Source organism: Astyanax mexicanus, chromosome 14 (genome assembly GCF_023375975.1).
Source record: "Astyanax mexicanus isolate ESR-SI-001 chromosome 14, AstMex3_surface, whole genome shotgun sequence".
Classification (NCBI taxonomy): Eukaryota; Metazoa; Chordata; class Actinopteri; order Characiformes; family Acestrorhamphidae; genus Astyanax; species Astyanax mexicanus.
The window spans coordinates 6,218,743-6,241,072 of NC_064421.1; the positions used below are offsets into that span (position 1 = coordinate 6,218,743).

General features: G+C 39.1%; 1 protein-coding gene across 2 annotated transcripts in view; it reads right to left on the reverse strand.

Annotated features, from left to right (window-relative positions):
* Positions 1-3,730: 3,730 nt before the first annotated feature.
* The window catches only part of setd3 (SET domain containing 3, actin histidine methyltransferase), a 58,333-nt gene continuing 39,733 nt past the window's right edge, over positions 3,731-22,330 (reverse strand). For both annotated transcript variants that reach the window (XM_022673270.2, XM_049464133.1), the window contains exons 10-13: positions 20,669-20,835; positions 18,150-18,235; positions 15,797-15,957; positions 3,731-8,936 (exon numbers count right to left, since the gene is read on the reverse strand). In XM_022673270.2, the coding sequence (XP_022528991.2) occupies positions 8,451-8,936; positions 15,797-15,957; positions 18,150-18,235; positions 20,669-20,835 (900 nt within the window). In that variant the 3' untranslated portion in view covers positions 3,731-8,450. The remainder of the gene's footprint in view (positions 8,937-15,796; positions 15,958-18,149; positions 18,236-20,668; positions 20,836-22,330) is intronic.

The following is a 22,330-nucleotide window of genomic DNA, read 5'->3' on the forward strand; positions in this document are numbered from 1 at the left end:
TTTATTGGGGTAAATTATGCCCCGTTTCACCCAGTCTGATGGGTTTTGGACGAACTGTTAAAATTTCTGGATCTTGGAACACTGTTGGAGAACGGAGGTTCTCAACGGAGGTTATCAAAGGTAAGTACGTTTTTACTACATTTACTACAACAAAATTCAATTTTACACCTGAGTTCTTCTTTAAGTGTTTAATTCAATATACAGTGATCTCAAATTAAACATCAACCCAAGTCTACATGCAATAAAAAAGCAAGTGGAGGTCTGTAAGGGCTTTTGTATGACATGTATTTTTCTAAAACCTATAAGCTGTTGCTATTCAGAGTTAATGAGGTCAACACCAGTAGAACTGGTGCTCTGATCCGCTCTGATCTTCTGAAAAATGTTGCTGTTTGGAAATTGAGGGCTTTTCTTTGTGACAACAGTGATATAAGAGCCTGTGATAAGCAGGAGGACGAACGCTCAGCAGCAACCACTTCAAACAGACAGCAGAAGCAGCAGCCATGACAGCCCGAGCGCTCTGTATACGCAACCGTTAGCGCGTCTCAGCCTTTAAACAGCCAGACTAGAGCAGAGAAACCACAGGCCATACGACGAGCAGTCTCCTCCAGCCCTCCTCACTCTCACTCAGAGAGGAGCTGCAACCGCCAGCAGATCACTCACGCTCTCCAACCAGTGCGGCCAAGACCAGGGCCTTACGCTCTCTCTCTCAATACAGAACAAGTGCTTTACCTGATTTAGTTTATAGATAAATGCAGTCAATCTACTTTACTTAAGGTGCCCAAAAGGTGTTTTCTTGTAAGTGAGAAGCACCATTGGTTCACTCCAGAATTTCCAATAAGCAGTTTCTTAAAAATCCTTTTAAATTTGAGTTTCTTTGTGTTTTTGCAACTTTGTATTTTCATAAATGAGGAGAAATAAGATGCATAATGACAGCACAGATAAGACCGTAAACTGATTTAATTAAAAAACACATTTTAACGCAACAGTTTCTCTCCAATTAAAGATTTCTCCAAGAAACACTCATTCAAGCCAGGAAACAAGCCAGTTGGGTAAATGATGCCCATCATGTTCTCATTTGGTGTGAACCTGCTTTTGGTAAGTGAGGACCACGCCAAAAAGAAGTAAAGAAAAGAAAAGAAAAAGGTGAGGGAACTCTGGGAATTTGGGCTGGAGTTCTGAAACTGCGTGCTGAAGGAGCGTGCAGTTATATCCCCCCCTTTTTATTTAACAGGAAGTGGTAGAGTAGAAGAAGGGAGTTGTTGGGGAGGAGATGGGTTGCAAACTTTCATCACGAGAGGTAGTTATTTAGGGCAGATATTTATAGGGCGGTTGATTGATACAGGGAGTTAGAACATAAAGTTCGGGCGTGGTCCTTTTTACAAAACTTTTGTTATTACAACACATCATTTTTTATTCATTTAAATGTATGTTTATTTGATTTAAAAACAATTCCTGAAGAATCTGGAAGAGAAAACTCTTTAAAAAGTTGTTCTGGAAAACTTTCATAAAATATTCATAAATATGGAAATAGATGTATAATAACATCATGATATAAACAGAAACCAGTTTAATTTAAGCATGACATGTCTCTCCATATCATCACTGATCATCAGTAAATTTTACATTTCATTTGTAATTCAAGGGAGCAGAGTATGGAGGAAGAGTGGAGAGACACACAGTCCAAACTGCTCGAGGTCTAGTGTGAAGTTTCAACCAATCAGTGATGGTTTAGAGAGACATGTCATCTGCTGCTGTTGATCCACTGTGTTTTATTATCAAGTCTAAAGTCAGTGCAGTTTTATTTTCCCACAAAATCTTACAGCACTTCATGCTTCCCTCTGCTACTGACAACTTTTATGGAGATGTGGATTTCATTTTCCAGCAGGATTTGTCACACTGCCAAACAATTGTTCTTATATAATAAATAAATTTAGTTTTCTGAGACACTGATTTTTGCGTTTTCATTGACTGTAAGCCATAATCATCAACAATAAAAGAAAAAGTGCTACGTGCTTTGTGGTGCAGTAAACTCACAGACCAATCACGTGTGCTATAAGATAACCAAACGCTCTCCTCAGCCAATCAGAACTGTGCAGATTCAGAGTGTGGATTACGCACAGGCGAAATAGACAGTAAGAAGTAGCAGTTAAAGAATAAAGCGATAAAGGCTAATTCAGATGGTGCGCACCAGAAAAAGAGATTAAAATACTACATTAATAAAACATTCTAACAGTAATAATATTAAATAAAATAAAACTGCTGTTTTTAACAAATCTGATATTTTGGCCAAGATCAGCAAACATTCCTCCATATATTGTATGATTTGTCATTCATGTAACTAACATGACAGGCAGGCCTTAATCTAATATAAATATATATTTTTTTATTAAACAAAGTTGACATACAGATTCAGATTCATATTAAAAGACTCAATAAGTTTAATTATTGAGGGTGTTTCCACTTATTGTATGATAAGTCAATAATGTAATTATTGTGACGGGTCTATTTAAAACAATAAATATTGTTGAAATATACTTAATAGTATGTGTAAATTGTTTTGTCTTTCAGGCGTTAAGGACATAATACACTGACATAACTACTAGGCTTCTTCGGTATACAGGATATAGCACTGAATCATAACACATTAAGATGTTAAAAAGCTAAAGTTAAAAATGTCTAGACCTTGGCCTGATGAAATTTCTCTAACTGGACTGTCCTGACTTCTAATTAAATACTCCTGATCTTTATAATATATGAGTTTTACATTTGTAACTGAATTAAAAGTAACTTTTCAATCTGCTCATGCACTTTGTCCCTTCCCAGTGTCTGAATGAAGAGCTGCAAGCTCGGTCCTGGACGCAAGATGGACATCTACCTCTGATGAACCCCTGATGATCTCCCTGCATATGAAGAGATGAAATCTGAAATCCAGCACACGTCAGAACGATTCCCAGCATAAATCTCGCCATGAGCTGCTAAAATACTTCTCAGAAGTTGGACTGTGAGAATAAGAGAGATTTCACTCAGCTGTCAGATCTGAGTTACAGTTAGTACAGACAGAAATGGTGGGAGTCATGTGACTGAAAGTCCGGGGTCGTGGTTTCTGGTCAGTGAAGAGTAGAGCGAGTACAGTGACCCCCTGACCTCAGAGCAGCCCGGCCTCGCGCTCTCGGACAAAGACGCGAGACATATTGGTAAATAGTTGCATGACAATAGGTTTGGTTTCTGCTCGAGTGCGTTCAGAGGCATTGTATATTAATAGGGGAGGGGTGTGTTTTATTCATGAGCGAGATTACTTTGGTGCAGTGGTCCCAGGCCAAGGGAAGCTCCACATGCTCGTGCTCTCAGCCCTGACACGAGGAATACTAACCACACCGGACAAGTGCAGCGCTGCCCCCGTTTACTACTGCCCACCCTGCTGCCCATTATAATAATCTATTCAAGGATTAAAGGGGTTTTATCTTGAAGCCCATGAATAATGAATATGGAATTTCAAAATTTAATTGCCCCGAATTAAATGATTCAAGATAATGTTTCTTTTATAAATTCGTAATGGGGCTAAGGGGGCAAAGAATAGGGAAAAAAAATACATTAGATAAAACTTTTTTTTTTTTTTTATTCATTCCACTCAGGGCTAAGAGACAATGGGACGGTGGCCTTATGTCATCTCGGGAACTTAAAAGTGAAGGGATGGGTCACGTAGTGGAGAAAGAACAGCACCTTACACAAATCAGGTGAAAACTGTGAGCGACTTTAATCCTGGACTCTTCAATTCTGGACATTTTCCAACACAATCTGCTGCCACTGACCGAACCCGACCACTACTTTTTTGTGCCTTGATAACAGTTTTTAAGTTTAAAAAAGGTATTTAAAGCTATAAGCAGCAGTAACTTACAGGGGTTGGACAATGAAACTAAAAAACACCTGGTTTTAGAGCACAATAATTGATTGTGGTGACGGACAGTTCTGGTGGAAACAGGAGAGTTGAGGTGCACATTTGAGGAATTCTGCCGTGATTTGATCAGCCGTGGTTTTATGTTTTTGGATACAATCCGGGTTAGCACCCAAACATCCCTTTCAGACAGCTTCCTCTTACAGCGTCCACAGTTAATCCTGTTGGATGTGGTTGGTCCTTCTTGGTGGTATGCTGACATTACCCTGGATACCGTGGCTCTTGATGCATCACTAAGACTTGCTGTCTTGGTCACAGATGCTCCAGCAAGACGTGCACCAACAATTTGTCCTCTTTTGAACTCTGGTATGTCACCCATAATGTTGTGTGCATTGCAATATTTAGAGCAGAACTGTGCTCTTACCCTGCTAATTGAACCTTCACACTCTGCTCTTACTGGTGCAATGTGCAATTAATGAAGATTGAACACCAGGCTGCTCCAATTTATCCATGAAACCTCCCACACTAAAATGACAGGTGTTTCAGTTTCATAGTCCAACCCCTATACAAGAATATCAAGAATCTTTAGCATTATCCAACAAAAATAAAAACATGTATCTCGATAGGGATGTGGTTGGTGTGGTGGGGTGCCAGTGAGCTACCACATCATCATGTGGACTGGGGTTCAATTCTACTGAGGTTTAATTCATTATTATAGTGCTTCAAATGATCAAAACAGGAAACGTAATGGTGCTGAAGGGGGTTTTCTTTATCCAAAGCACAGAGAAGAACCACATACAGAAAACTGTCCAATGAGAATGAGGATGGACCCTTTCAAAGCATAAACCACCTTTATATTTTATATTTTATAAAAGATTTAGAAAGAATCCTTAAACTGACCCAGAACTTTCAGACATCAGCAAGCCATAACATTAAAACCACTATATAACAAAAAAAAAAGACAGGAAGTGAAAATCATTGATCACTTGGATGCAGCAGCACATTTCAATAAGTGAGAATATTAGGCAGTGAGGGAAAAGTAGTTGCAATATCATCATGATACATTACCGACGATAACGATGATATCACGATACTGTGATTCTGCGATACTCAATATATCACATATATCTGTGTTACTGAAGAGGATAAAATACTCCTAAATAATAAAATACCAGGAATTATAGATTTATTAGTATCAATTTCACAGAATGTCACAACCAATATTCTTTACCGCAGGTTTTTCGTATTTTTCAGACTATAAAATGCACCAGATTATAAGCTAAATTATGAGACACTAGTAAGGAACAGGGGTGTCGCCATGTTTTCCTTCTAATTCAGCAGGTCTCACCGCTGGGTGGTGGTCGTGGGGTAGGTTAACTAAGTTAAGAAAAGCTAAGTTAAAAAAAAACTAAACTGCAAATCGCTTCTGTTTATTTACAGTAAGCTTAGATTCCAAAATTTCTCCAGCACTAAGGCTGGAGCATTAGCATTAGCTGCTAACTGCTAGAACTAGGCTAATGCCGCACAACAGCGGTACACTTAGAAACCATAAGTGTTCCAGAAAGTCAGGGCGATATTAGATATTACTACAGACTACAGACCAATATACTCAACGTGAATGGCGAAAGAGCTAGTGCTTAGCGGCTAATGCTAAGGAGCCCTGCTATGGAGCAGGGTTATCATTAGCCGCTAAGCACTAGCTCTTTCGCCTTTCACAGATGAGTATTATCGGGGTTAGCGGCAGGCTACAGGCCGATAATATTTACCCCTGAATGGCAGTTAGCGGCTAATGCTAATGCTGCTCCAGCTCCAACTTAACTAAAATTTCAGTGGAGTGGCTTTACTGCTCCTTACAAGCAAACTGGTAAAATTCATACATACAAAATTGAAGGATTTTAGGTGCAAAAAATATGTTACCTTTATCATCAGATTAGCGCCACCATGTGGAGTAATGAAGCAGTAACTTTACTAAGTCATATTACAGGTCTTGAGGAGTGTGTCAACGACTCAAATATATCGATAACGTATCGCAAACAAAAAATATTGACATTATTCAATAAAAGGCAGGTGGTTTTAATGTTATGGCTGATTGATGGTTCTTCTATAGCAGTGGTTCTAAAACGAGTGGTTCTTTAGACACAATACAGATGGTCCAACTAGAAACACATTTGCCTCTTTTCCACTGCAGGGCCAAATCGTTACTAATGCATGTTGAACCGCTCTGCGCCAGTCATCAGACTGGTAACGGTTTTAATTTCCTCCAATCGTTTGTTAGGGTTCTTTGAAACTGAGTAAACTAATTAAATACTAAATGCTGTAAAACTGTAGTTTTCACTCAAGTTACCAGCCTTGTTCCGCATCACTACCACAGTGTTAGCACGCTAGTTACGGGTCTTGTGCAACATCCCTACTGTGGCTTTAGCATGTTGGCTACTGGCCTTGTTCAGCATTACTACCACAGTGTTAGCACGCTGGCAATGGGTCTTGTGCAACATCACTACTGTGGTTTTAGCATGTTGGCTATCAGCCTTGTTTAGAGTGCTAACACTGTGGTAGTGATGCTGAACAAGGCCGATACTGTGGCTTTAGCATGCTGGCTATTGACCTTGTTCAGCATCACTACCACAGTATTAGCCCTCTGGTTTCAAACCTTGTGGAACATCTCTCCTGTGGCTTTAGCATGCTGACTATCAGCCTAGTTCAGCATAACTACCACTGTGTTAGCATGCTGGCTAATGGCTTTGTTTAGTATTACTACCACAGTGTTAGCACGCTTGTTACAAGCCTTGTGCAACATTGCTATAGTGGCATTAGCATGTTGGCTATCGACCTTGTTCAACATCACTACCACAGTGTTAGCACTGTGGCAATGGGCCTTGTGCAACATCACTACTGTGGCTTTAGCATGTTGACAATCGGCCTTGTTCAGCATCACTACCACAGTGTTAGCACGCTGGCTAATGGCTTTGTTCAGCATCACTACCACAGTGTTAGCATGCTGGCTAATGGCTTTGTTCAGCATCACTACCACAGTGTTAGCATGCTGGCTAATGGCTTTATTCAGCATCGCTACCACAGTGTTAGCAAGCTTGTTACAAGCCTTGTGCAACATCACTATAGTGGCATTAGCATGTTGGCTATCGACCTTGTTCAACATCACTACCACAGTGTTAGCACTCTGGTAATGAGCCTTGTGCAACATCACTATAGTGAGATTAGCATGCTGGCTAATGGCCTTGTTCAGCATCACTACCACAGTGTTAGCACTCTGGTTAAGGGCCTTGTCCCAAATCACTACAGGCCTTGCCCAACATTACTACTGTATTTCTTAATTTAATTCAACACAGTATCATTTCAAAATTCTTTTAAACAATATAAGAGCTGCAAAAAAAACAGAGAAGCTGCAGAGAACGTCCAAAAGAGATTTGCGCCATGAATCGTGTAATGAATGTCAGTGACAGATGCTTATCACCACTATTAAAACATTTTTCTATTGCAATATACATTGATATTGAATTATTGTCCAACCATACATGAAAACGGTGCAGTAGAAAAGAGTTAAATGCACCCTGGACCATCCAGAAGATACAGAAAGACTGGTTTAAGAACCTCTGCACTGTACAATCTCTCAAAGAACCCCTTCTGTTGCACCTTTACCTGTGTTTGTGTGGAGGATATCACTTTGAAAAATATACTGACTGTTCCCAAAGTGCAAAAAAAAAAATGAGAATCTATCATCTATTTCTGGGCGAACGTCCTTTTCGGAAATGCCAGGACTCCACAGGTAATATTAGCAGAGAGCAGCGCAGGAGCAGGAGGCTTCTACAACAGATCAATGCAAAAAACATGAGCGGAAAATGATTGTCTAGCAACACGTCAACACATCGAGCACTTTCCTGGCGTAGCCTACAGTAATTAAAGTAAACGCTGGCCTCCGTTAGAGCAGAGCGAGTCAGGCAGGCAGGCAGTGTTTTAGACGCAAGGAACTGAAAAAAAAAAGAAGCAAAAGAAAAGAAGAAAAAAAACCACACACCTGAAACACCTTTAAAGTCAACTAGGCAAAGTCCTGAATTAACTGAACATCTGAATCCTGATTTTTTACGCTTCCCGTCTCTCTGTTCTCAAATCAGATCCTCGAACATTCAACGCATTCCTCTTTAAGAACGGACATGATAAGATAGGATCTGCTTCAAACAAAAACTCAACTAAACATAAATCATCAGTGCGTCACTGTAAAAACATAAAAAAAAACTCGAAAAACCTCGAAAAGCACAAATAACATGGGACAAAACAGCAGTTTGTTCTCTGTTCTCCATAAAGCTCCTCTAGAAGGCTTCTATTAGCAATGCTAAAGAATGCTAATGCTTTAGCGCACATTTAAAAACCCAAAAATGAGCCATTAATGAGTCAATAAACCAAACAAAACAAAATCTTCTGCCATTTTAGTCTCTTTTTTTTCCTGTCAATTGCTTTGACTCCTAATTGCCAGTCACTTAAAACGGAAAAAAAAATAAATAAGTAGCGTAATAAACAACGGCCGCGCCAAGCTCCCAATTCACTATTCTCCTTTATCTTTGGACGCGTCTTCAGTTCGCTGGCTGCTCGGCTCCTCCCGCTGTGAGCTAGCCTCCTCTTTTCCCTTTGCGGTCGCTTGCAGTCGCTTGCCGCCGTCCTCCTCCTCCTCCTCCAGGTTGCCGTTGACCTCCTCCTTGCTCTGGCCGTTGAGGAGCAGCGGCAGCGGCGGAGGCGGAGTCTGTGCGGATTCCAGCAGGGCGTTGTGGGCCTCGGCCGCGTGCTCGTCCTCCTCGTCCAGCTTGCGCAGGATGATAGGCAGCTTGGCGTCTGCGTTCTCCAGAAGCGCAATGTCGCTCTCTTCGTACAGAGGCAGCGGAGAGCCCTCCTCCAGCTGCTTCTGGAAGTGCAGGCGCTTGTTGCGGCCGCTGGACACGGCGCGCTCCAGGATCTCCTTCTCGGCGAGTCTCAGCTTTACGGCCACACGGGAGTGCAGGGAGAGGTCCGGCTTCTGCAGGATGGAGCGATCCTCCTGAAATAAACCATCAAACACTTTAATTTCAAAGAACTGTGTGATTTAGACACATTTGAACAATGCATGAGCTTCTATTTCCAAAAATGTAAAATTTGTACTCCAAATGCATGCTCACTGACAAAAAACTTAAACATAAATAACCCATTTAGTATGGAGGACCAAAACTGCCAAAATTAAAAATAAATAAATAAAATATAGCCGCAAGCGGCGATTTACGGGGTTCGAGCGTTACAGGCAAAGAGACCCCTGGAGGCCAGTTAGGCTTAAAACATGTTGCCGGTTGACCGGCATCGCCAAACTGGATGAGGATGACCAGCATGACCGTGAAGACCAAGCTAGATTACCAGCATGACTAATCTGGATGACAAACTTGTTGACCATATTGACCAAGCTGGAAGACCATAATGACCAAACTGGATGACCAGCATGGCAAAGGTGGTTGGCCAGTATGACCAAGCTGGAAGACCACCATTACTATGAGGACAAAGCTGAATGACCAGCAGGACCATAATGACCAATGTGAATGGCCAGCATGACCAAGCTGGATGGCCAGCATAACCAAGCTGGGTGACCAGCGTGACCATAAAGACCATAATGGCAATGCTAGATGAGTGGTGTGAGTAAACTAGTTGAAAAGCATTGATAAATTGAGCTGTAGTGTTCATCAGGTTTTATGTGGTGTCTTACTGCACTCTAGTGGGCATTTGGTGAAACAAATTCAGTTCTTAAATTGAAAAAACACAACGCATAAAAAGGGCATATAAATAACCCGTATATAGTATATAAGTTTTGACCTGATTAACATTCCGCCTGTTAAAAGCTTGCTGGAATGTGATTGGCTAATAGTGACCACAAAAGTGTCCATATCAAATTTTCATTTGGTGTACCATTAGTGCATGGGCCATAGATGATAATTGGCTAGGATGACCTTGATAGCTTGTATGGTTCTAGAGAAACAGCTATCGAGCATTGGCCCCGCCCCCTGGGGGTGTATGTCTACTTAAACTGACAGGGTATCTGAGAATCATGTAATGATCAAAGGACTGAAGTGGTATTAGTGTCAGGTTAAGCATTCAAAAGTTATAAGTGTTAAAGAGATTTTACTGCACCATGGTAGAACTCATTTGCATATGGCGGCCATATTGTTTATAAATGTAAAGATTTTTTTAATAATTATTGAGGAGTAAGCTCTGCTGAACTGTTTGATACCAAACATGTCATGATTGGTCAAGGAGCCAAGGACAAGATCTCAAAAGTAAGTTTTGCATATTATGCAAATAAAAAAAAAATTAAGTGGGTGGAACATAAACAAGAATGACCCAGGTGGCTGACTAGCATGACCAAGAAGGATAAAGATCTTCAATTAAGCAAGACAAGCAAGATTAAATAAGTTCAGCAGAGCTTTAATTTAGAATAATTCACCTGTAGCTGTTTCACCAAATGACCACCAGAGCGCAGCAAGAGACCACATATAACCTGCTGGAAATCTATCACTCTTTAAGTAAGACAGAACATTCCCTATCAGTGTGTTTCTATTTATTACAAAGAGAGGAAAAGTCCGATTGGGCTCAAAATTGATACTCATGATCAAGTGGTCTGTATATATATGTGTGTAAATTTGTGTGTTGATAGGGTCAAAGGTTCCTGACTTCTGTCCATTTAGGCTTGAAAAAAGCGATAATACAGGCTTATGGCCTACAAAATGGCTGTTGCTCTTTGGCCATATTAGAGGCAAAGAATATCTGATTTGGCTCAAAATTTGCAATCAAGATCACAATATCAGTCTATATATGTATGTAAATTTCTGTGTCGATAGGGTCAAAGGTTCCTGACTTCTGTCCATTTAGGTTTGAAAAAAGCGATAATACAGGCTTGAGGCCTACAAAATCGCTGTAGTTTTCCAGCCGTTGTAGAGGGAAAACATGTCCGATTTGGCTGACAATTTGCAATCAAGATCAGATTATCAGTCTATATACGTGTATAAATTTGTGTGTTGATAGGGTCAAAGGTTCCTGTCTTCTGTCCATTTAGGTTGGAAAATAGCGATAAATAGAATAAATTGAAAATAGTTAATTTGTCACTGTAGAGCCTACTGAAGACTTATTTGGCTCATACTTGGCACATGTGCGTGAAATGTCATTGTTAATTAGTAGCTTCAACAGTTTTGACCTGTTTAAAACTTTGACAGAGTTTTGGCCAAATAACTCTGAAAAGGCTTTCACGTACATGTTTGATCAAGGTTTATGGGCCTCAAATAGTTAAAATGTCAAGATTTTTTTGATAATTATTTACCTACAGAGTCTCAAGATTGCATCAAGACCAAATTTGTTTTGATTGATTAAGGACTTAAAGACAAGTTCGAAAAGAGCAATTTTTACTCTTTTGGCCACTGATGAAAATCTTTGCATTTTTGGAAAACACATGTAAATACAAAGTTGTAAAGCCTACAGCAAAGTATACAACTAAAAAAGAATAACAAGCCTAGGCCACTTGTACCTTTAGATATAACTGATTTTCTGCTATAGCGCCCCCTTGAGGCCAATCAACGCCATATTTTAATGGATGATAGAAGGCCCTGAGATACATGTAGCGTATAAGTATCGTCCTGATTGGTCATTGTTTAGCCTGTCAAAAGCTTGCTGGAATCTGATTGGCTAATAACGATCGCAAAAATTTGCATATCAAATTTTCCTTCTGTAAAACATTAGGACATAGGCCATAGATGATACATGCCAAAGGAGAGCTTAATAGCTTGTACGGTTCCTGAGAAACAGATTTTTAGCTTTGGCTCCGCCCCCTGGGGGCGTATGTCTACACAGATTGACATGCTACCTCAGAATCATGTTGGCATCATAGGTCTAAAGTGGCATAAGTGTCGGTTTAAGCATTCCAAAGTTACAGCTGTTAAAGTAAATTTGGGTGTGCCACGGTAAGATTAATTTGCATATGGCGGCCATATTTTTTGCAAATTTCAAGATTTTTTCGATAATTATTGAGCTTGGGACTCTGCTGAGTTTTTTGACACCAAATATGGCAGGATTGGTCAATGACCCTAGGACAAGTTCTCAAAAGTAGGTTTTGCATATTATGCTAAATAGCAAAAAATCTAAGTGGGCGGAGCTTAGTGGTTCTATTGACCTTTTTGATTTGCCATTAACCAAGGAATCATATAATGCAAGTGTTTTTGCTCTAGCTATCAGGGCGTAGGAGTTACGGGGCCAAACGCGTTGACCTTTGCCATAGCGCCCCCTTGAGGCCGATCGGGCTCATCTTTTGAATCTGAGTAGCGGTGAGAAGTACTACCATATGACCAAGTCTCAGCCCTGTAGGCCTTACGGTTTCTTCTGCCCAATCACTTCTATGGCAGAAAAAGAATAAGAACTATAATAATAATCAGAACAATTACAATAGGGTTTCTAGCACTACGTGCTCGAACCCCTAATAAAAGCGAAAGTAAATCACTCAGTAAAAGTAATATGGTGATTAAAATGGTAAAGAATAATTATAATTAATATAAAAATAAATACATATCTATAAAAAGAAATATCTTAATTATTTGTTATTCATAGGTTTCTTTATAAATATTGTTTAATTTTTTAATTCATTTATTTATTCCTGCATTTATTTATTTCCAGCTTGTTTATTTTTGCATTCATTTATTTGCTCATTTATTAATATTTATAAATATAAATATAAATTTATATATTTATATCTATCTTATTATTTCCTTGTCCTTATATGATAATGAAGGGATGTGTTTTCTAATAATCTTCTACGTTGCCAGGGGCAAGACATGTACAATCAGTCTAGTTTATCTGACATTGATCAACCAATAGGAATGCTAAGACACCGTGACATCATTGCTGGACAGCCCCTTCATTATCATATAAGGAAAAGGAAAAACAGAAAACAATAAAATCTGAAATAAATAATTCAGGAAATAAATAAATGCAGAAATAAATAGTTATGTAAATAAATAAACAAACGAATCAAAAGTGAAATTAAACCCATAAATAACATGTGTAAGATATGTAAGATATTTATTTTTATGCATATGTATTTATTTTTATATTAATTATCATTATTGTTTACTGTTTTAATCACCATATTACTTTTATCGAGTGATTTGCTTAGCATTTTTTTATTTATTTATTTTTATATTATTTTATATTTTGGCAGTTTTGGTCCTCCATAATTTAGACAGTTGCACTTGCATACTACATACAGTACAGGCCAAAAGTTTGGACACACCTTCTCTTTTTCAATGCATTTTCTTTATTTTCATGACTATTTACATTGTAGATTCTCACTGAAGGCATCAAAACTATGAATGAACACATGTGGAGTTTTATGTACTTAACAAAAAATGAGCTGAACCTCCACAGTCACCGGACCTGAACCCAATCCAGATTTGAGGTTTGGGGTGAGCTGGAGAACAGAGTGAAGAAGGCAAAGGAGCAACAAGTGCTAGTAAACACCTCTGGGAACTCCTTCCTTCCTTCAAGACTGTTGGAAAACTTTTCATTTCAGGTGGCCACCTCTTATTGAGAAGCTCATTGAGAGAATGATGCCAAGAGTGTGCAAAGCAGCAATCAGAGCAAAGGTTGGCTATTTTGAAGAAACTAGAATATAGGCCTGGACAATAATTCGATATCGGTATTTATCGCGATAAGAAATGTTTCAATAACGGTGATATAATTTTTGTGGTATATCGATATGTATTATTTACAGAATCTGTCACGGACAGGCGTTTTACTGGCGTCTGCTCGCCGCACAGCTGAACACAATCAGCCTCCGTAGCTGGACTATCTCTGTGCGTGATGATGTAATCACATAGGCACGTAGCCAGATAGGCTAGGCTAGGCTAGATTTGGCTAGTCTAGGCTAGGCTCGGGTCCGCTACGCATCTAAAATGCCTCGCGCTGGAGCCAAACGGAGCCGGGACGAGCGGATCCAAGGCTAAGGTAGGCTCGGTTCGCATCTGAAATGTTCCGCGCTGGAGTGGAACGGAGCGGAACCGAGCCGAGCCTAGCCTAGCCTAGCCTAGCCTCGGGTCCGCTCGGTCCGCCCACAGGTCCGCTCGGTCCGCCTACAGGTCCGCTCGGTCAGCCTCTGGTCCGCTCGGTCCACCCACGGGTCCGCTCGTTCAGCGGTCAGTCGCGGGTCCTCTCGGTCCGCCGCGGGTCCTCTTGGCTCCCAGCGTGGAACATTTTTGATGCAAAATGAATGCCCCTGCCGCTTCCACAAGTGATTAATTGAAGGAGGGAGGTCTAATTCAGTGGTGAGGATTTGGTTCGACTCTCGGAAGGTCTGCTAAACTTCAGTTTGCTGCAAATTGTGCCGGAGAGTGGAGCCGACCAGCAGCGGTAACGTTAAAACATCTAATCTGTTCCACCACCTCAATCAGTTCCACTACATACAATATTTTCCTTATACTGGCTGAAGCACTTTTATAGCTGTTGTAAGTTATTTAAGTTATTTAAAGTTTATGAATCCTTTAGGTTTGTTTATTTGACGGGGATATCATGTTCCTTTTATGTTTATAAAGAGTTGTATTTTGGCTGAAGCACTTTTGTAGCTTATATTGTAACTAAGTTATTTATAGTTGATAAAGCCTATAGGTTTGTTTATTTGACGGGAAAATCTTGTTGCTTTTATGTGTATAAAGGCTTCTTTTATACTTTATCCTAGTTGAAACACTTTTGTTTTGATCTGTTAAATTTGTTTACAAAAGAATAAGAAGCTCTGCTTCTGTCCTAATTTAAAGTTATTTTTATTGGTAATAGTTATATAGGCTTATGTTTGACAGGGATGTCATGTTTTTATTTTGCTATATGCAAATAAAATTGAGCATTGATTTATCTTGACTATTTTTTATTTCTTAAGTATTATAATGTTTTCGTGAAAGGAGGTTTCAAAGACTTAAATTGAATTTTCAGACAGTAGTAGGTACATATTTCCATTGCAGGGATTCTTCGCAGTTTTCTGTGGCCTTCTAAGTATTTATATCGATATCGAAATTATATCGTATCGACCGAAATTAAGGAATATATCGTGATATGAATTTTGGCCATATCGTCCAGCACTACTAGAATATATATATTTTTTGTTAAGTACGTAAAAAACTCCACTTGTTCATTCATAGTTTTGATGCCTTCAGTGAGAATCTACAATGTAAATAGTCATGAAAATAAAGAAAACGCATTGAAAAAAGAGAAGCTGTGTCCAAACTTTTGGCCTGTACTACTGCATCTCAATTTTTTTTTACATAATTGAAAAGTTACTTCATTTCAGTGATTCAGTTCAAAATGTGAAACTTTCATATTATATAGATGTACTACACACAGAGTGATCTATTTTAAGTCAATGAAAACTGAGTATCTCAGTATCTCAGAAAATTAGAATATTATATAAGACCAATTGGTACTTTTAGCAGTGTGGGCAGTGTGCCAATTCCTGCTGGAAAATTAAATTATCATCTCCATAAAAGTTGTCAGTAGCAGAGGGAAGCATGAAGTGCTGTAAGATTTTGTGGGAAAACAAAACTGCACTGACTTTAGACTTGACAATAAAACACCAGCAGATGTTGCACATGTCTCTACAAACCATCACTGATCATCAGTAAATTTTACATTTCATTTAAAGTAAATCAAGGGGGCAGAGTCTGGAGGAAGAGTGGAGAGACACACAGTCCAAACTGCTCAAGGTCTAGTGTGAAGTTTCCACCAATCAGTGATGGTTTGGAGAGACATGTCCATCATCTGCTGGTGTTGATCCACTGTGATAATATGAACTATGGCAGATGCATGACTTATATAGGTTATACTGGTATTGAAGATGGATTTGTACTGATGTACCTCTGATGTGGTTTTGTACGTTTTGAGGAGCAGAGTGGCTCTCGTCTCCAGGAAGGTCCACAGCTTGATCTCGTTCTCCCAGCTGACAGGGAATTCTGTGTTCCCCAGAGTGAAGATCTTGTTGATGGCATGATCACCCACCAGGTAGTCCTTCAGCTCCTCTGCAGACACGAGATCATCACAAACACCTCACTAACTGAACTGTACTGCATTAAGACACTATTACTCTTATCATATGATTGTACAGTATGATAAAATACAGCTGTGGAAAAGAATGAAGAGAGCACTTCAGTTTCTGAATCAGTTTCTCTGATTTTGCTATTTATAGGTTTATGTTTGAGTAAAATTAACACTGCTGTTTTATTCTATAAACTACAGACAACATTTCTCCCAAATTCCAAATAAAAATATTGTCATTTAGAGCATTTATTTGCAGGAAATGAGAAATGGCTGAAATAACAAAAAAGATGCAGAGCTTTCAGACCTCAAATAATGCAAAGAAAACAAGTTCAGATTCATAGTTTTCAAGATTTAAGAGTTCAGAAATCAATATTTGGTGGATATGCTGTGCATCAAAGGGTTAATATAAAAGCTGCATTTAAAGTTGAATAAATAAATAAAGAAATAAAATAAAATAAAAATAAAATGAATAAATGAATACAATTAAATGTAAAGGAAACAATAGTTGTGCAATCACTTTAAATGGTGCTGATTGTTTGAAAATACAAAAACTGAAACTGTTAAGTTGTAACCAAAAATTTTAATCGAGAATCACTCATATATTTAAAAATACATATATTTTTAATTAATTAATTATTATTATTATTTTTTTTTACAATATCGCCCAGCCCTAATTAAACACAGTATAAAAAACCTGTGTGCGTGTGTGTGTGTGTGTGTGTGTGTTAGCGTTGAGGCGGTAAGCTCTGGCGAGTGATGAGACATTACGTAAGGTATGATTACACGGCTGATGAGGAGATGAAGGGGCCGGGTGAAGGAGTGCTGGATGTCAGATGTGTAGAAAGTGAGCCTCTACTACAGGCCCCGCTCCTGCTTTAAAAATTTACATACAGGAGCTGAATAATAAATAACTCACCCATAAGAGCTCTGTGCCAGAGGACACGCCCTGCTTCATGGGATTTATGACACAAACTCTTTCTGCATATGTGTGGATGAATATTTCACTGGCTGTGGATCACTCCTTCCACACAGCTGGAGGACTGTCTCCATCAATTAAAACACCTGAGGGACGCCCGCTCAGCCTGGTCCCCGCCCCCGACCCCCTTACTGCATGCAGCAGCTCAGGTACAGAGCTTGAGAAGCAGCCTGATATTTTAAATCATGAGATGCTTTACAGGATTGACTAATTCTATTACTAGAAAGCATCTAAAAAAATTAGAATATCACTGGAAAGTTACTTTATTTCAGTAATTCAATTAAACATGTGAAACTTATGTGAAACTATTATATATGTAGATGTATTACACACAGAGTGATCTATTTTAACAGTTTATTTCTTTTATTGTTGATAGTTGTTTATGGATTACAGCCAATGAGAACCCAAAAATCTGTGTCTCAGAAAATTAGAGGGTCATTCCACTGAATGGGAGCCATATGCTCGTTGTAACTCTTCCAAAATAAACATATATTTTTTTTATATATATATTTTTTCAACTCTGAATCTAATAGCACATATTTAATTATTTTACTTAATTACTGGTCAATCTCAGGCAGCTTTACTTCATTTTATATGAGGTTTCTTATCTGAAGAGGGTTAAAAACTCATGTGAAAAAGCATGCAAAAAGCATCTTTAAAAGCAAGTCAACTAATTCCTTTGATTTTCTCTGAAAAAAGTATTTGTTTTAAAGAAATCTTTGATTGCATGTTCAAATAATCGATATTTTAAAAAAAAAAGTGTTTTCTTACAGAAAATCTTACAGCACTTCATGCTTATGGAGATGCGGATTTCATTTTCCAGCAGGACTTGGCACACTGCCCACACTGCCCAAAGTACCAATTGGTTTTATATAATATAAAAATTTTCTGAGACACTGATTTTTGGGTTTTCATTGGCTGTAAGCCATAATAATCATCACCAACAAAAGAAATAAAAGCTTAAAATAAATCACACTGTGTGTAATACATCTATACAATGAACTGAATTACTTAAATAAAGTAAATTCACAATGATATTCATATTTTTTAAAAGATGCACCTGTAGAAAAGTAAAATATTTATATCAATTCCAGTATATATATATATATAGCCAGTATACTGTATATTAGTCAGCAAGGGCAATATCAGGACCCTTTAAAACTGCCTGCCACCTTCCCCCAGCTGTGCCTCTCTTACCTTCAGTCATACAGAAGACCCTCAGGAAGGCCAGGAGCTGTGCGGATATGGGCGGCTCACTGCAGTGCAGGGCAAAGATGCTGGACCTGCAGGAGTTAGAGGAGCAGAAAGGGTTCAAAGTGAGGCTTTACAGTGAGGGCCTTTTACCCCACCCCCCCGCCAACGTCCCCACCCTCGAATTAAACCCTAATTAACTCCAGCAGGTGGGGCAGGCGGGAGCTAATGGAAGCCTCCTGCCTGTAACGGAGCACGCGGCGGCTCCCCCTCACACCACAGCTGATTGATCTGAAGTGATGAGACCATTTAATTACCATTTAATTACCGGAGCATATCCATGGCCTTTTCCTGACTGATTCCGACACCGGATGAAAAGGAGAGCGATCGCTTGGGCTGAATCAAAAAGGTAATTTTGGACGGCCGACGCTTTCATAAATTCCGGGCTATTGATCAGCGAGACAATACGCAGGCGATCGAGTCAACAATATTACACCGCAAATACATTACAGAGGTTCTGCTGCTGCACAGCAATTCAATTACCCCGTGCCCTGTGCTTCATATCGAATGGATTCAATAGGGGAAGATTAACCCTTCACTCTGAGAGCAAAAACAACCGCTGTCAGATCCGTCCAAACACTTTCTGAAGTTTAAACTCAGAAAACACACTGAGAAACACACTGAGGAACATGATCTCAACACGTCAACTTCTCTCCCAGAGCAGCTAATGCGACAGAAGTTATAAAAGAAACGGACTGAACTTCTCTTTTCTTTTTTTAAAGGGAAAACCTATCACGACTCCAATACTCCAATACTTCTAGAAGGAGTTGTGGAGTTTAGGAGTTGGGGATGAGGTGTGCTGGTGATCATCTAACATCATCCTGAACTCACTAATGCACCCATCGCACGAAAGAGATATAATAATATATAATATTTGGCAACCAAAAATATTCTAATGAATATTAGAGGAAAAAAGTTAAAATACTTAATAGGTGTTCTGCTAAAATCCACTTTCTCTTGTACTATATGTGAAATACAGCAGGTCTCCCTGAGATGTTTATGATGCTGCACATGATGAAACTCTTCCTCAACCTTCATTGTCTGCAGCAGCTAGTAAAAGAAATTATTCAGACAAAATGAGTCGATCAGGAAAACCACCGTGTCTACATCAACCTGCGAATTAGTATTCATCGCCCTGCCCACCTTGGCTCGCGACCGCCCACAGAGAGCTCGAGGAACAGCATGGCAGTTCGTTCCTGCGTTATTTGTGCAAATAACACATCAGTGTCACATAACAATGTCTTTATTTTAAAAAATTTCTAACTGTCGCTGTTAGCCAATCAGAGGTGATATGTCTGCTTGTATAAATATTCATGAGCAAGAGCTGGAATCCCATCTTTTCTCCCTGACCCCTCTTCCACCAGACTAAAGCAGCATTATACCAAAAAAATGGTAAAAATGCTCACATGGCATTCATTCATACTAGAGACCACAACTAGACATGTTATGTCTAGTGAATAAAAAATGAATAAAAAAACGATGTAATGAGATCTTTAAAATTATGTAAAACGACTTATAATTTATACTGAACAAGTGATTTTCCCTTGAAAAGGAAGGCTAAAACACACATAGGCTATTTATTACACCCAATGGTAAAAAACACATATTGGCTATTTATTACACACAATGGTAAAAAACACATATAGGCTATTTATTATACCCAATGGTAAAAAAGGGACGAATTCTATAAAAATCTGTTTGAGTCCGAGAGAGCACAATTGGCCATGCTCTCTCCGAGTGGGTAGATGGCGCTCTCTTCCCACATCACTCACAAAGCACAGATGTTAGCTGTTAGCCAATATATATATATATATATATCAGAGCTGGGTTGATGCGATTTCCTCCGAGAGTGCTGTGATGCTACTCGGTAATGCTGCATCAGCAGCAGTTCAAAAAAAGGCGGAGTCTTACTTCACATGTATTGGAGGAGGCATGTGCTTGTCTTCACCATCTGTTTGGTTCCAATTTCAGCCAAAAAATAAAAAATAAAAATCACTTCAGTGTATCTACACTCCAAGAGAGGAGCATCGGACATTTGAATACTTTAGAAACAGATAAAAAATGATTCTTTTTTATTTATTTTCTCCCTAATTTAGCTTAGCAATTAACCCAACCACTAATTAGGAATCAGTCAGACTCCGCCTCTTTTCCAACTGCCACCAATTTCACATCACTAGGCAACATCACATCAGCTAACAGACACCTGTAATGACCAGCATCACACTGGGATTGATAAGAGGAAAGAGCCCCACCTATTGTACCCATCCAGAAAGAGAACAGCCAATTGTGCTGTGTCTCTCTCTGACTCTGGCTGCTGATGCCTTCTGATAAACTCTTTTTAATGCTCTTAATTTGGGAAGAAACTATTAATGAACATTTAACCCAACACTTTTCTCCATATTGTGGAACAGTAGCCCAGCAGATGCTTGCTGCATATGAAAATGACGGTATTTTAAATATCTTACGCAGGAATTCCAGCGCGGGCCAGAACTTCAGCCTTCATGGCGTACAGTCTCTCGCTCTTACTGACGCCCAGTTTGATCTTCACCCGGTCGTGTGCGTTGTCCTCAAAAAAGAAGCCGTTGTGGATCACGAACTCAGCGTTGGATCTCGTACCGTAGAATATGTAGATCTGAAACAAAAATACATCATAAGAGACATTTTACATATTGACAGTCACATAAAAAAACGTAACAATTTCCTGACTTTCAATGGGACAATGTAAACGTGTCAATGTAAAATAAATTTTCTAAAGCCATTTTGGCAATTCTAGCAATTCTATTGGCCCATTTATAATACAATTTGACAAGAGTATAAATAAAAAGTACTGGATTTACACAACATCCAAAAGTGAAAAACTTCCTTCCCTAATTCCTCTATGATGGGGAGCTAAAATTTAACTCACATTTTCTTACATTTCGCATTAAATGCTTCAGCCCCTGCTGTCTGTTGCAGCATTTAAGGTAGACAAAGTACTAGCAATCTTTTTTATGTTTGTTATGATGTTTGGTCATAAAACATTAAAACTACACATTAAACTATGGTAATATAATGCTAACTGTCACTTTTAACAACTTATATTTGTGGGTTTCTTTGGTCACTTGTTCCACCATCTTACCAGTGATTCTCACACCCCTCGGTTTGAAGTGTGCCTCTGAAAAATCTCTGTATGAAGAGCTAACAAGCCCCATCACTTCCCCTAACCTACCCCTCCAGCCTAACAAGAATCGGGACATCCCTACCCCTTGGCGTGCACACACAATACAAGAAGGGTCAAGGGGAGAAATGGGATTGGGCCTAAGGGTCTTCAGCACAGTGAATTAGTTTCAAATATTTGTAAGAAAATGATGCGGAGGAAAGTAGCTGATGGCTCAGTAGGTAGCTTGTTGGATTAGCATTCAAGCTAAGTGGACAATCAGTATTGATAAACAACGCAAGGGCTACAAACACTCTCACACAGACAAATTTGGGAGAACATAAGTTAAACGGGAGATACGCATACTTAAAAACAAGGAATCTAACAAGCGTATTAGGAGGTCAAAAAGTGTACTAGTGGTCTGAATTGATTTCTGTCATTTGTGAATCGCTTTAGATTGGTCCACGTCCGAATCGAGATGCATCAATCCCATTTCACCCCTTACCCCTACCCCTCTGGGGGTAGGTTAGGGGAAGGAATAGGGCTTGTTAGCCTTTTTATACAAAGATTTTACAGATACACACTTCAAACAAAGGGTTATGTGAATCACTGCTAAGAAACACACAAATGTAAATATTTTCTTTATTAAAAGTGATGATTAGCACTATATTACTATAGTTTAATGCGTAGTTTCAATGTTTTGTGGCCGAATTTTTCATAAAAAGCATAAAAAAAAAAGATTGCTAGTAGTTTGTCTCAGTAGCAAGCTAGCTAACTTTTCAGTTCCACCTTAAATGGTGCAACAGACGGCAGGGGCTGCAGCATTTAGGGTGGAACGGAAAAATAAAATGAAGAAAAAAAAAAAGCTAATCAAAGCTAATTTCAGCTCCTTGTCCTTCCTTTCTGAAGACATACAATATTAAAATAAGTTATACAGGTAACCAGCAGCAGCAATTAGGTTACTGAACTTTGGCGCTCCTGATGACGAATC